Source organism: Boleophthalmus pectinirostris, unplaced genomic scaffold (genome assembly GCF_026225935.1).
Source record: "Boleophthalmus pectinirostris isolate CB_2022bp ecotype Guang Dong unplaced genomic scaffold, ASM2622593v1 HiC_scaffold_3, whole genome shotgun sequence".
Classification (NCBI taxonomy): Eukaryota; Metazoa; Chordata; class Actinopteri; order Gobiiformes; family Gobiidae; genus Boleophthalmus; species Boleophthalmus pectinirostris.
Window position 1 is genome coordinate 20467806 of NW_026571299.1, and position 16770 is coordinate 20484575.

At 37.0% G+C, this 16770-nt stretch overlaps 1 protein-coding gene across 1 annotated transcript in view; it reads left to right on the plus strand.

The window, feature by feature from the left end:
- cdk18 (cyclin dependent kinase 18) overlaps positions 1-16770 on the plus strand; it is a 46588-nt gene that overhangs the window by 28021 nt on the left and 1797 nt on the right. The window contains exons 3-15 of the mRNA XM_020930909.2: positions 5028-5164; positions 7472-7603; positions 7902-7958; positions 8664-8778; positions 9291-9385; positions 9471-9533; positions 10309-10432; positions 10744-10864; positions 13639-13736; positions 14623-14728; positions 14802-14844; positions 14927-15017; positions 16388-16465. Coding sequence (XP_020786568.1) covers positions 5028-5164; positions 7472-7603; positions 7902-7958; positions 8664-8778; positions 9291-9385; positions 9471-9533; positions 10309-10432; positions 10744-10864; positions 13639-13736; positions 14623-14728; positions 14802-14844; positions 14927-15017; positions 16388-16465 — 1260 coding nt within the window. The remainder of the gene's footprint in view (positions 1-5027; positions 5165-7471; positions 7604-7901; positions 7959-8663; positions 8779-9290; positions 9386-9470; positions 9534-10308; positions 10433-10743; positions 10865-13638; positions 13737-14622; positions 14729-14801; positions 14845-14926; positions 15018-16387; positions 16466-16770) is intronic.

Sequence of the window (16770 nt, forward strand, 5' to 3'; positions counted from 1 at the left end):
ATTTTGCTCTATTTTCTGATCCTCTGAGTTGTGTATAGTTTCATTCACACGTTTTACACACAAATCCTGCATATTTGTTTTTCTCTCTGTTCTACCTTGCCATGTAGTAACACAGAAAGGGCTTTACTGTGTTTTTGAACTCCATACACCTTCACTAGAATCATTTGGGTAATTTCAACCCTGGAATTGCCAATCTCTCCTTAACTAAAGGTGAAAGGTATAGCTGTTCACTTGAAACCACTTGATGACAACACAAAGTGGAACAGAGCATTTTGAGCTTTGGAGGTGTAGAGAGACTAAAAATGCAGGGTTAAGTAGATATGTGTGAATGAAACAAAATGCAACTCCAAGTATGTTTTTGATGAGACATATTTTTAATAACTTAATAACTCCACAATTTCAACAAAACATCAGATAAAACCACAGACTGCAGAAGCTTATAATTCTAAAGGGACAATTTGTCTGTTGAAATCCATGAAGCTAAGCCAGCTGTCTGTACTCATTAATCAGAGTTCTGCTGATCATTTTGTTGCTCAAATTGCCTCCTCAACACAGTTCAGCTTTCAAGACAGATGCACTTTGCTTTTAAAGGCTAGGCTGCAGAGCTATACTGCCATTAACGATAATATTTAAACTACTTTACTGATACAAAAGCAATAATGCATGATAATCTCAGTAAACCATTGTTTCCCAAAGACTGGGTTGCGACCCTCAGGTGGGTCTCAAGAGATTTTTGGGGGGTCTCCTTGTCACTATCTGCATGTACGTCTGCAATATATAGTTGTATACATGGATCTGTGACCTTATCGTCATTCTGGATGAGCATGTCATCAGAATATCCTGTCCTCTGTAGGGACAGTATTTCTATGCTTATTCCTTTCACTACTACATATATGTGTGAATTGGGAATTTCTGTGCTCACAAAAATGAACACAAAGCACAGAAACAGACTGAATGCTACACCTGCGCTCTTCTCCTGCACCCCGGACTGGAATGTGCTACAAAAACGCAGAGGCCCGCCTATCTCATTAGAAATGTTCAAATGTTAAGACATGTTTTGTATAATTTCTAATCTTTCTGTAATTATTTTATTGACTATTTGGTTCCAATATTGCTGGTTTAATTGTATGTTGAAAAGGAAAAAAAAGTCCAAATAAGCGACGTATGGATGCCTTTTATTGCTGGTTCAAGTGCTGTTTTCATTGTTTAAAACTTGAGTAATACTAATTGTTCAGAGACACAATCACTCAATCAACAATAAAATATCCTCATTAATGTTCAGTAATGGTCAAATCCACCTTTATTTTGTGATTTACAATGAATGTCTATTGACTTTGGTCGTGAAGGTTTGTGACTTTTAAAATATGGGTCCCCAGAAAAAAAGTTTGGGAAACACTGCAGTAAACCATTTTAAATACAGTATCATTCAAAAGGCCTGAGCTGCAAAAAATAAATAGAAGAATTGACCAGTGTTTAGTCTTAGAAGTTAGTTATTCAACCTTCTACAGTTCATATCTTATTGAATGACAAAAACAAAATACCCCAAATGTACAAAGAATATATGCACACGAGAATTAGGCCAACTGCTAGGGCTCTGATTTCTTCCACTTTGCTGTTGTCCAATGCTCTACATATAAAACTGGTGAAGTCCCAAACATAGACACAGTACACGGCGCAGTTTGGGACAGAGTACAGCCTGGAGAGAGCGTGTGGAGAACCATATTGGATTGTCCTTTTGCAAACAAGTTGTCCAGCAGGAGGCCTTTCAATATCTCACAGCTATTGGGATCAGTGTGTGCTCGTGTGCTCATATTAGCCTGACCTTCATTAGTATTGAGAGATCAAAGGGGCACTAGCTGTGAAATTCAAATGAACACAAAACTGGTAGGCAGTTCACACACACACACACACACATACGCACACACCTTTCATTTCAAGTCTCTTCATTCAGACTTTATTTATATGCCATGGTTTTGTCTTTTTGTGAGAAAAAGAAAATACATATTCAGTAATGAAAATGTCAAAAAAAAAAAAAAGCCAATGTTTCTGAGATTAATATGAATGTTAGATTAACTTTATAATATAGACACAGCAAGAGGCAATCGCATTTGTGTAAATCAGAACCTTTTTATTTGTATTAGCCTTCTGTAATATATAATTTATAATATGATAGTCAGTCTGTGTGGCTTTTAACAAATTGTGCTGTGGTTTGTCTTTCCTGTATCAAAATTATAGGCCAAATTTGGAATATTGTCATGAACTAATGTTAATTAATGTGCACTTAATTAATAACCACTACCCCTAACATACTGTAAATTAGGGGTGTTTACAAAAATACTGATATATTGATATATCGTGATACTAAATATGGTGATACAGTATTGCTCTCATGGGCTGCTGTATCTATATATCAAGAGTATTTTTTGGTATATTTAAGCAATTTCATTTGTGGCTGCATTACAATTTTGCTGCTTATTTGGAAAGAAACTTGACATACATACACTTGACATATTCACTGTTTTGATTATTAAAATAGATGTGTTTAATATTAACTTTGCACAAGTAATGGTTTAACAAAGAAATATTGTTGCTAAAATGTATCTGGGTCTTAAAACACAGCAATATCGTGATAATATCGTATCGTGATCCATGTATTGTGTATCTTTTTGTATCATGACGGACTCTGTGATTGCCAACCCTTCTGTAAACAAGAAATTTGATTATCATCTAGTAAATATTAAGGAATTTGGTCACTGATACTGATAAATGTTGGACGCTCTATCTCAATTATTACCAGTAGTGCAATTTATCTTGCCTCTAACAGTAACCTGGTTTGTGAATCAAGCTCAATAATGGTAAAAAAAAAAAAGTGCTATTTCAATGTCACAATACTGTTAACAATAAATAGTAGTGTGATTGTTTATGTTCTTTTATATAAATTTGACTAGTTGCATTTGATTTGACTCAGGTCTATTTGTGTGGGTTTATTTAATCCATACAGTGCAGGTAATAATCATGCACCAGGTCATGGGTCATTATTAATCATGAAGTATTATATTAAGATATGTTAAGCTGGAGGACTTCATGAGCTATTCAATATTAATCCTCGACAACCAGAGCCGCCAGCGTCTTTAACCGTTGTCTTGTCCCCATGGAAACTGAGACTTAAAGCACCTCTCCCCATGAGAAAACAGCTGTTACACACACATATACACATATACTCACACTCACACACAAACACACACACGCCTACACACACCATCATTCACGATCAGACTCCTCTGAAAGCATAAAGCAAAGCGCGTTCACTAGGGCATCAAACGCGCAACCCTCCACTGAGAACAAATGAGGATCAAAGTGGACCGCAGTGGCAGCTTTTTTAATTGTCCGATTCAGTGAAACTACATGTACTGGTCTGTCCACTGCACCACGCTTTGATCAGATCGCTTTGTGCTCAAACAAAAGAACCTCTTTGTAAAGCATTCGATATTCATTTATTTTGGTGAAAGAAAGCTGCTTATAAAAGAGGAATTGTTGTTTTTGTTCTAAATAGTGTGTCTAGAGTGAAATGATATGTGACAGACTTAGGACTTATGTATTTTTTACCATCTACTTAAGGAAGACTGGATGCATTAGCTTGGTAAACATGAATTGTTAATTTATGGTCCTATATTACAATATTTTCTGATCTATGTTATAATGTTTCCTCATCCAAAATTTACCTGAAGTTGTGTTTTGTTTCATTCACTTATGTGAACTCACACACACATGCAAACCCTGCATCTTCATTTCTTTCCTCAAACTGAACTCTGTTCGAACCTTGTGATTTCATGTGATAATATAGGTAGAGTTTCACTGTGTTTTTACTTCATACATCTTCACTAGAATCATTTGGATAATTTCGGTCCTGGAATTGCCAATCTTTACTAAACAAGGTAAAAGGTAGCAGTTGACTTGACCACTACATGACATCACAAGCTGTAACAGAACATTTTGAGCTTTGGAGAAGATAGACTAATAACAAGTTACTCTAACATGAGGAGGTAACAACATTGTAACATGACTAAAAGCTCATATGAGTCAAATTTGGACCTTTCAAGAATAAAATTTTGGTCTTTTATAGAGCAAGACATATATGATCTGTCAGTGAGTGAAGCTCTTTATAAAGATGTTTAGATGCTTTTCATTTTCTATATGTTTATTCATACAGTTGTCTAGTTTCTATAAATCTATGTGTAAACTGATATGCTAAAAATGTGATTATACGGTAACATAATAATCATAAGCTTCAATACAGCAGGAATAAATACTTCATTCATAATGAACAAATAGCTAATTAAGAATGATTCAGTCAGTCAAACAGTTTATAATTAGATGCAGGCAGTACACAGCTGTCTTATACAATATATATGTACTGGGCAAGAAAATACATGGAATAAATGACTTATTGAGCAAATAGTTTAAGTATGATTCAGGCTTAAAATTACTAACATCCCAATTAATACCCTAACTCCCAACCCCTTGATTAAGTAGTTAATAACTCTGAATCATTCTTAATAAACTATTTATTTATTGCTAATTGTAGGTACACCATGTAACTTTTTGGTTGGGGGTCTGTCACCTGCTTGTTTCTATGAAGATGCCATTGCTCTGCCGGAAATGTTCCACGGTATGACATTAAACAGCTCAATGTTGCATTTATTCAATTACAGGTATTATAGGCATTCTGACATTGAGTGGGGTTGCCTCTCTACAGATCTGACCTGTAACTTGGTCTGGTTTGGTCTCCATGCAGACAGAAACATTTAATATCATACTGGGATCATTTTCAGACAAAGCAATAACATCTACATGGTGGAAAGAATTTGACGGACCTCTATCAGAAAAGTTACACAATGCACCTTTAAGTCTTCAGTTCATTTTTTAAGTCTTGTTGTTATGTTTATTCGTTGAGTACAAACAATGTCAAATGATATTTCACCAGTGGTTTCTCATTCTCATTTCAGTACTTTCTTCTCATTGTCCAGGCCTGACACCAGATCGGTTGGGTTCAGCTTCATATGATGCCAGTCCCGTGAGCCCGGAGCCCACCACACCCAGCGCCCACTCCCCCTCCCACCTGCACTACCACAGCAAGGCCCAGCACAGGCGCTTCTCTATGGAGGTGAGGCCACGTAGACCGGGTGCCCTGTCCTAGAACACTCAGTAATAAGGTCTATTTAAAAAGGCTTCTATAATTTCAATAAGACCCAACTACGTCAACGCATAATAGGACTTGTAATTGGGTCAACAGGAGAAAATTGGCCATTCAGCACATTATAAAAACAACTATTTCTATCACTGTTATGTCATATGAAATGTTTTATTGTTATTACGTATATGTAATCACATTTCTTTAATCACATTTATTTACAATGCACAGCTTTATTATTTATTGATTTATTTATTTTTGAGTATATTTTAATTTCACAAGGTCAGTTGTCAAAATATAGGTTCATACACATCCTCTTTTTTTTAAACACCTATTTTTTCCCATTTTTCCCATCCCATTCCATCCAGCTTTATGTATTTATTGTTTATTTGAATGGGTACGGATACAACAAACACAGATTAACTATTCAGTAATTTGACACAGGGATCGCAGTGTTTATAGCCAAGGCTCATTCATGACCCCAGTCCCCAGAAGGGCTTTTAAACTGTTCCTTAAAAAGCAGTGGGATATAGAAAAAGCAATGAATGCTGTGAATTTGTGAAGAAAATCAAAATCTGAGACTACACACAAAGTGACTTCTGATAGGCTTCTTTTTTTTTTTTTTTTTTTTTTCTTCCAAATTTTTCACATCAGGCACCACCTATGATATAATGTGGTTTTCCATCAGATCTAAACCCAGGCTTTATCAGGCCAATATTAAAGCTACACAAGGCCTAAAATTAGACTAAATCAAGTTGATAATAGGACTTATGGATAAGTTAGTTCAAAATAATAATTAACTCAAAGGAGGATGTTGTAGAAGTTTTCAGCTCGTCCAAGAAAGGGTGGAAGTAAAAGTCTGGAGACCAACTGGATGTCTTACATGGGAGAAGTTTATTTACCATCAATAATACGTGCTCGGGGGGACTTAAAAAGTCAACATTGTATGATTTCAAAAGTGAACATAGTATGATCTTTGAGTGTTCAAGCCCCTTGATTCTGCTTCCAGAGGAGGAGGTTTATAAAGCGAGTGTGGTGAGACTTTGAAGGCCAGTAGACACTAGTTAGACAGCATTATGCCACAATTTAGATAGTGGTTTGCCAATGGTATGCCAAGGGAAGATCATGGTGTAAATATTGTACATCAAGGTTAAACTGAGAGATGCACGTAGAGGGTAAATTACTTTCTCTTAATTTCTCTTACAGAGGACACCTTAATGTCCATCAGTATCACTGGGCCAAAGAGGAGCAGTGATGCTTGAGAACTTAGCTGGAGGATTTTTACCTGTTGTGCAGGTTTTGGGTTGATGGACGAAACCGGAGTGCCCAGAGGAAATCCACAGGGAGAAACATGCAAACTCTGCACAGAAAGCCCTGGACAGCTCAGAAATCAAACCACATGAGCAAACTGCATAAGGCCCTGTGTTTCACTAAACTATATTTATATATATGAAGATTCTATTTTTAGTTAAAAAGATTTTATGGCAAAATACAGAAAAAATATTATGTCTGGCTTTGCAAACAGAGCCACACTAACCAAGAAAACACAATCCCTTCTCAACTTTCTTCACAATTGTTCGTGTCATTTTCCTTTCCCACCTTTGGCAGCTCAATGAGATGAGTCACCTTGGAGTCACAAGTGGGCGCGCACACACATGCACACACGCTCACACACACGCGCACACTTTTATTGGGGATGTAAGAGAGATCACGGTGCCACAGATCCCCATGGAGCTGTGTGATTCACTACCCGTCTCACACCACACAGCTAAAGGCACAGAGGGTTCAGGCATGTGATGGGGAAGTCAGCAGTCGGGAATGACAAAATGTGCTAGAAGGAAATATATTAATTCCAAATTGACAGTTATGAGCTTTTAATAATGTTGGCATTGTTTCCCCTTCTTATTTACCCATTAGTGATTCATGCATGTTTGAGTAATCTTTATTCACCAACATTCAAGACAGCTATACAAATTCCTGTTATTCTTGTTATTCACAGTTTGTCAACAGACTCAAAAATGCACCAGATCAGAACAAAGATAACCCCAGAACTAAAGGGGAAATTATTATGCTTGATTTTGCACTATAACTAACTTCAAAATCTCTTCCATCATTACTTGTTAGTTTTATATCAACTGCTTTTTACTGTATTGTCTGTTCGTAGCTTTACTTCTTCCATCCTGCTGTGATCGTAGGACATAGTATTGTAAGACAGTGCTGTAGCCCTACATGTTAAACTCTCTTGTATCCATAGTAACACCATGTACTGTACATTTCCAGGACGTCAGCAAGCGCATGTCTCTGCCCATGGACATCCGTTTGCCCCCAGAGTTCCTCAAAAAGCTGCAGATGGAAAGTGAAAACTCGCCCCTTTCCAAACCGCTCAGTCGAATGTCCCGGCGGGCTTCACTGGTCAGTGCCACTTACCCACTTCAGTTTGGCTCTAGTCTTGTTTTAAAGTCTGCTACAGTGTTTGTTTAGCTCAAGAGTGTGTACTTGTTCTTCTTTATAAGAGATAGTCTCATATTAAGTTCAGCTCCAAAACTCTAGTATTCTTATACACTTTAGATTTTATAATGACACTAGAATAATTTCTTCCAGAATTGAGTAAACCAGTAAATTGGTCTGAATTTGACATTTTTAGAGATACTTACTGTACTGCTCTGTGTAAATAATAAAAAAGACTTTAATCCGCCATTCTGTTCCTCAGTCTGACATTGGCTTTGGGAAACAGGAAACGTATGTGAAGCTTGGGAAACTTGGTGAGGTGAGTATCTGTGTACACAGGTTAATAAGAGCATCTCATTTTGCAATGACTAACCAGGTTTGAATGACATTAAAGTAGGATTTAATTTAACCTCATAGATGTTTGCTGTGGGTTTTCTTTGCCAAAATGTCCACTTAATCCTCAAACATGTGCTTTGTGCCAGACTATGAATCAGTGTAAAACCTCCAAACACATGTGCCATTGATTTAATGAGAAAATGGAGTGACTCATCTGTTTGGGCTCTCTACTCTCACAATATGAAATCAAAGGATTTTTTTTTATCTTATACAAGAGGCTTCATCACAGTACATTTGAATCCCGTACCTTTTGTATGTGGAGCAGACAGTCCCTTTTGTCACATGAGTGAAAATGGTTCAAATGTTGGACAGACTTATTGACACAAACCTAGCATGCACACTCACTGGTAAAAAATATGTCAGAAACATGAATAAAAAATGAATTAATAATAAAATATGTTTATTTTCACTTGGGACAATCACAAGTAAAGCACAAGTAAAGTTACCCAACATATCTAATAATGAACCATTCAATAGCAGTGATAGAAAGTGTGTGCTCTAACAGGAGGAAACCTATAACACTTGTAACATTGAAACATAAGAGCACCTGCTCAGAGCTGCTGTTGTTTCAGAGCTGCTGCTGTCAAAGTGTCACCCACACTTGTGTCTGATGTGTTTGTGCTCCCAGGGCACCTACGCCACCGTATTCAAAGGGCGCAGCAAACTGACCGAGAACGTGGTGGCTCTGAAGGAGATCCGCTTGGAGCACGAGGAAGGAGCGCCCTGCACCGCTATCAGAGAAGGTACTCACCTCCATCACCACAGGGGCTGATCTGCATCTCAGTCAACAAATAAAGACAGCATATCTCTGCATCTCAAATCTTTGAACATACAGTAAGCGGAGCTCCAGTTGAATAGGGTAAAGAGGTGCTTCCCAACCTTTTTATCATGAAGTCCACACGCTCAGACTGAAAAGGAACTAGTGTGTTTTTTGCCACTAATGTCCCTTCTCCAATCATGTTGTGCAAAGGTTTTACTTTGTCCACTTGCTCCCACAGGCTGTCCTGCCCCCATGCTGGGAAATAATGTGATAAAAAAAAACTCAAATTAGTATTATAAGTTAATTGGATGACCTTTGATATGATTTTATACAAATACCCTTTCCATTTATTTCCAATATTGGGATTTCACTTTAGTTGACTGGCAAAAAAATCTATTTTATCTTTGCACCCACAGTCAGATACATGTAATTAGCTTGAATTAACCTATAACTTTATATAAAGGTTTTACAGCCATAACTCTGTTGTGTACACAGTGTCCCTGCTGAAGAACCTGAAGCATGCAAACATTGTTACATTACATGATATCATCCACACGGACCGTTGCCTTACGCTGGTGTTTGAGTATCTGGTCAGTACATTATATACAGACTGCACATTAAATAACTCTTTAAGTGAGCTGTATAGTTTACTGTATGGACTGTTATGTGTTGCAGGACAGTGATCTGAAACAGTATCTGGATAACTGTGGGAATCTAATGAGCATGCACAATGTGAAGGTGAGCCGCACGGGGGGAAATGACTCACCTACTTCAATGTGTTTAAATGTCACGGAAGCATACTCTGTGGCCTCAAGTCCCCCCGCAATTCTTTCTTTTTATTCATGTGTTCTGGGCTTAAAGGCCCCAGCGCAGATTATCTGAACTTTAACGCATAGGGTATTATAATATCGTTTCTTCATCGAAAACATTACAGTAAGTTTTGTTTTGTTTTGTTCACACATTTTTGAGCAATAGCACAAGGCTCTGTCTGCTAATCACTACATGTCAGTCTAGAGTGTGATGCCATCATGTGGCAAATGCAGAAAGTATCAGTTTTTTTCCCACTATGACAATAACTTGAATGCTATTAGTTATTGCTTTTGCCTTAATTAAACTGCTTCACCCCTCAATGTGTCAGCAAGTGGAGTTACTCACAGCTGGAAATTGGTATACACAGAAATAAGATCATTTATTTGATATTAATATACATTATTTTGCAGTTATTTATTTTAGGTCATACTGCTAGAAAGAACAGTGTTGAGTGTACAAATGTAGTTTAAATTGGTTTGGTAATAAATCATTTCTGGAAAAATTCTCCGCCTAAAGTATCTGAACAAGCCTAGCTCAAGACCTGGACCTGGCTTGCGTAATAATGTCTTCTTCTCAGTGAAAGAGTTGGCCGTAAAAATGCACAATTTTAAATAAAAGGGAAGTGTGAAAACATGTAGCACAATTTTAACAACAATAAAAGCTTTTAAAATATTCACTATTTCTCACTTTCTTTTTGCTTCAGATCTTTATGTTCCAGCTTCTCCGTGGTCTGTCCTATTGTCATCAAAGGAAAATCCTACACAGAGACCTTAAGCCTCAAAATCTGCTCATTAACGACAAGGGAGAGCTCAAACTCGCAGATTTCGGTAAGAACAAGCCATAATAGAAGCATACACATCCACACGTCCACACATATACTCCGGGGAGAAAGTGGAGAGATTGTAGCCAAAATTGCCTTCCAATTATATTTTACTGCAACACTGAGATTTCTTGTCCTGATGACTTTAGCACCCGTACTCTCCGTATCCTAGCAACTGTGGCCCTTTCTCTGGCTTTTCCGCAATATTTTATTGTGTAGATAAAGCCAAATAATATTCCCCAACTGACATCACCATTACAGCCCACATATGGCGTTATGATAAGACACTATGCTTCACAGTCTATTTTCTAACTCTAGGTCTGGCCAGGGCAAAGTCTGTCCCCACAAAGACATATTCTAATGAAGTGGTGACTTTATGGTATCGACCTCCAGATGTCCTACTAGGCTCCACAGAATACTCCACGCCAATCGACATGTGGTAAGTAATTTCAGTTGTACAAAAAGAATAAGGTGACACTTTTTTAAGTGCAAATTTGTGTTACTCAGAACTATCAGGTGTAAAGAGGGATTTGTCAGTTTTGTTACTTAAAGGTGCAATGTGTAACTTTTAAGTTGATGGATCCGCTAGTTGCTTATCTCCATCCTGTTATTTCTTTTCCTGGCATGTTTCACAGTAGAGCATTAAACATGTCTCACTTGCATTTGTTCCATTACATGCATTTTACAGCTCAAAAATACCTTAAAAAACATGAATTATTTCCATGTGCAGGCTTGCTTCTCCATAGATCTGACCATTAACCCTTCTCCATTGTCATAAACCAGGTTAATTTCCATACTGTGGAATAATCAAGGCAAAACAGTAATATCTCCATGGAGACAAGCAGGTGGCGGATCTTCCTCAACAAAAGTTACACAGTGCACCTTTAAGTTGAAGTGCGGATACTGGAGTAAAAAAACTACTCAAGTAAAAGTAAAAGTATCACCTGAAAAATCGACTTAAGTAAAAGTATTAAAGTACTTATGTTAAGTTAATTTTGCACTGATTTTGAGATCTAACAAAGCTTCATATGTACGGATTTTGATAAAGATTTGTGCTGAATTTTGTTCAATGGAAGCAATCAAATCTTTTTGTAGTCATTTTTCTTCGTATATTTTTGTTTACTCATACTACAAACATACAAAAATTAAACAGCATATACTTTACATCAGGTCCCAAACAATAATAAAAAATACTTTTACTTTTCAATCCTTTTCAAAAATGTAGTAGAGTAGAAAATACCGATACCTTCTCTCAAATGCAGTGAAAAAAAAGTAAAAAGTATCCACTTAAAAATCTACTTGCTAATTACTAATATAATTCAACATAGTAATAGCATTTTACTGTTGATCGATAGCCAGTTTACTTCTACACATTTATATTCTAAAATACTGCACTGCTTTTTGTACTCGACCCCAGCCTTCACAGTGGTACATTCATGTGAGCACTTACAGGTGCAGTGAAGACATGCTGTCCCTTTGTCCACTCCCTTCCACTGGGTTTGCTCTTCCCCACTCAGACTATAGTGAGAACAATGGAGCAGTCAGAGGCAGGCTGCTCATGCTGACAGTCCCGGCTACAGCACTGGCTTTTGGGAAACCTTATTGTATTTGACTAGGCTTGAGAGTGACTCTTTTAAAGTTATATCTTTACATGAACACCCTCATATTAGGATCATATTGTAAAGGGAAGAAATGGCTCTTTTTCCTTATAAAAAACACATTTAAATCACTATAAACACTTAAATTGCATTTGTAATATTGCCAAAATGTATTTAATAGATTATCTTAAAGGTGCATTATGTATCTTTTCTGGTGGAGGGTCTATCAATCATTTGCAGGCTATCAGTTTGGGGTTTGACGATTAATCACCCACAACCAGGTCTCCACTTCACTTTGTCTCCATGCAGATGTTATTGCTACTCCTGTAATCTTCCAAATTGTGCCATTAAAACAGTTCCATGGAGACAGGCACCAGGCCAAGTTACTGGTAATATTTGTAGAAAGGCTACCCTGCTTTCAATAAGAGGGCATGTTTTTCTATGAATTTTTGAAAAATAAAAACTATGAAATTAAATAAATGTAGGAGAACTTCTATGCACATTCCAGGTAACATCTTTATGAAGACAAGCAAGTGGTGTACCCTCCACCAAAAAGTTACATAGTACACCTTTAAAATTAAGTATTTGCTTTGGATAAACATAACGTAATTAAAGCTTTAAGTCATATTATAACTTTGTTACCTTCTGTTGTTGTGTTATTTCATTCACATATTTTGAGTAATCGTTTATTATTAGTCTGGCTACATCTCCAAAGCTTAAAATGCTCTTTTCTACACTCTAAACATGAATGTGTTAAAAAACACCAACATGTGTTGAATTTCAACACATCAATGAGTTTTATTTGGGACAACACAGCTTGTGTTAATTGTGATTGGCCAATGATGTTACCACATATTTTTGTGTTGTAGAAGTTAAATCATGCAACACGTTATTTGTAGAAATTGGCACAACATGTGTTATTTGTCTTTCTACACATTAAATGTGTAAGAAAACAACATATTCTTTCTTAGAGTGTACCTTGTGGTGACATGAAGCAGTTGTTTTCAAGTTAATAGCTCCTTTTATCATTAGTTCAGAAGAGATTGGCTATTTCAGGGCTGAAATTATCCAAATGACTTTAGTGAAGGTGCATGGAGTTTAAAAACACAGTGGTGCCTTCCACATGACATTACAGGTGTTTTCTTTTTGAGAGAAGAACTCAGCCTAAATATGCAGCATTTGTGTGTTAAACATGTGTGAATGAAACAAAACACAACTCCAGGTATGTTTGTCATGAGGAAACAAAATTAGAATATAGCTCAGAAAATAGCATAAAATGGGCCCTTTAAAAAAGGGCACTCAAAAGTTCACATAATAAAACATAAACATTTAATTTTGTGGTCACTTTATCTCCAAACCTATTTTTCTGCTGTTATGTGATATATTAGCAGTTTGCATGATGCTCTAAGATCAGCTGTCTCTCCCACAACATGGCAGAGCTGAGTATGTTCTCTGCATGGGGCCTCTTCATACAGCGCAGAACAAAAGACTTCCCACACACACCATGTTTGCTCTTTATGCCTAAAGTGTACTATTGTTTCATAAAAGATTTCTAATGTGGACTGACTGTGTCTCTGTATCACCTCTCTCGTGCATTTGTCTCATCACTGTTTAGGGGCGTGGGATGTATCCTGTATGAGATGGCCACAGGTCGACCCATGTTTCCCGGGGCAACAGTGAAGGAGGAACTGCACTTGATATTTAGACTAATGGGTACGTTTGCATGTTATTATTTTATTTCATCGCTTTTATTGCACTGAAAAACAACGAAAACCTTCGTCCCTACTGTGAACCGGCTTCCCTCTTTGCAAACCTGACTTTTATTGGGCCAGCTCCAGGTCGTGGTGCCTAAGACGAGACTTAAAACTAGGGGGGGCAGGTCCTTCTCTGTGGCCGGCACTAAGCTCTGCCCCTTCACATCCAAATTGTCCCCACTGTGGAGTGCTTTAAATCTCGTCTTAAAACCCATGTTTATTCTCTGGCTTTTAACACTGCGTGAGTTGTGTGGTCCTCCGTATCTTTTATTTATTTTTAATGTATTTTATTGGTTTTATTGTTTTAGGACTAGTATGATTAAATCTGAGTGTTATTTTATCATTATATTATTATTGCTGTTATTAGTATGTATGTTATTAGTATGTATTTGTGCAGCACTTTGGAAACTGTCTGTTTGTGAAGTGTGCTATATAAATAATATGGATTGGACTGGAATATTAGATTACGCCTTTTGCCTTTTATGTCTGTGACCCTGGTGTGAATAGTTGGTGTAAAACAGTCCATGCACTATATAAGAAGAAAATTACACTTTAGCCTATAACAATCTCATCTATTGCAGTCCACAGTGTATCACAAGCCATAGAAACTTTTATTGTGTCTTATACTTTCTGAAGACTGCAGCCTCAGCCCATTAAGATTTGAAAAGTTACAGAGCTAACCACCCAAGGGGCAGACAATTATTCTTCAGATATGACTCATTTTATTCTGTGCACTTGAAACTAAAATGTTTCACCATATAAAGATAGGGGCAAGTTAACTCTAGTTTTCATACACTGTACTGTAATATTAGTTGAGTGGTTGACATGTCTTTGTAATTTCACAGGGACACCCACAGAGGAGAGCTGGCCTGGGATCAGCAGTAATGAAGACTTCAGATCGTACCTCTTTCCTCAGTACAGACCTCAAGCTCTCATCAACCACGTACCCAGGTAAGTCAGATTTTAGCAACAACGCAAATACTTAATATGTTTTTTTTGTGAACTAGTTATTCTCTCCCTAAAGGCTAGACACTGAGGGCATCGACGTGCTAACTGCCCTGCTCCTGGTATGAGATGCAGTATTGAAAGTTTTATTGCTCACGTGTGTGTAGTTGTAATCACCAGCTTTTGTTGTTGTTGTAATTGCAGTATGACACAAGGAACAGGATATCATCAGAGGCTGCACTTAGACATCAGTACTTCCAGAGTTTGGGGGAGAATATTCACAACCTGCCAGACAGTAAGAGTAATATAATATTTATTGCATGGTGTATTGTATATGGGTTTGCCAGTAGTTTGCATTCATGTGACATCACAATATTAAAAGACTTTAAAGGGCCCATATTACTAATTTATTAATTAATCATTGCACATACAAAGCACTTTACTTTTTTCTTTTTCTTTTTTTTTATTGTTCATTCACTCCACACTCAGGCTATTTCCTCATTGCTGTTATAATGTTGTTTCCTCATCACAAACTTTCTTGGTGTTGTGTTTTTTTTTTTTTGTTTATTTGTTTCATTCACACATGTTTAACAAACCCTGTATGTTTAGTCTGAGTTCTTCTCTCAAAGGGACAACACTCAGTTCCACCTTGTGATGTCACGGGGTAATACAGAAAGTGCTCCACTATGTTTTTAAACTCCATACACCTTCACTACAATTATGTGGATAATTTCAGACCTGGATAGCCAATCTCTATTGAACTAAAGGTAAAAAGTAGCTGTTAACTTGAAAACTACCTCTACATGATATCACAAGATAAAACAGAGAATTTGGAGCTTTGGAGATGAAAAGAGACTAATAATAAAGGGTTACTCAAATATGTGTGAATGAAATAAAACACAACTACAGGTATGTTTTTGAGAAGGTAACACTATAACATAACTTAAAGCTCACAAGAGTCAAATTTGTGTAATATAGGACCGTTAAGAGAAATGGACAGCGAAATGGACAATAATCCAAAACAAAGGGACCCAGCAGTAGGGAGTAAAACAGAAATGAGATATTCTGTCAACTTGATCAAGCAAACATTTCACTTGAGAAAACAAACACAAGAAGCATGTCTCCAAACATCATCCACAACTGACAAAAAGACCGATGTGGATAAATTGTCAAGTGTTGGGATGTGTTAACTTGAAGACTAGCACTTCATGACATCATAAGGTGAAACAGAGCATTTTGAGCTTTGGAGGTATAAACAGACTAATAACAAAGGACTCAAACATGTGTGAACGAAATAAAGCACAGTAGGTATGTTTTTGATGAGGTAACAACATTCAAACATGGATTAAAACTCAAAAGAGTCAATTTTGCGCAATGTAGGACCTTTAATATAGCAACTTTGTGGAGCCAGTTGCTAAGAAATAATCATTGAGTTCAACATTCATGGATAATTAGTTTGGATATGTTTTTCAAGCACAGTAAATTGCCCATAGAGTTATATAGGCCACTGCCCTCCATTTGAAATAATTACACTCAATTCTAAAAAACAAACTATACTTTTGAAGCTTGACTCAGCACAGTTACTTGGTTATTATTAATTTTGAAACAACACCACTAGCACTCCCCCACCTGTGTTTAAACTATTTTTTTTCTTGTGTGTTCCAGCCGCTTCTGTGTTTTCCCTCAGAGAGATCCAACTGCAGAAAGACCCGGGCCATCGCAGTTCTGTGTTCCAGCCTTTAGGTGGTGCACCAGCTACACAACAATCCACAATATTTCTACTCGTATATACCGAACTCCTCATTTTTCATATGACCTAATCTAATGACTCAAATTATGTATTCTTTCCAAAGACTTGTCAAGATAAAATGCTTTTTAACTTGACCAATTAGCTATGCTTAAGATGACAGCATGTCTCATTAAAAGAATCCAGAACAGAGCAGTTTCATGGGAATTTAAATGACAATAAACTGTCTACCGCTTAATTAAGGAGTCTAGCTGTAATTACCTCCTCTGTATGTAACAAACAGAACAAATGCTTTTACCTG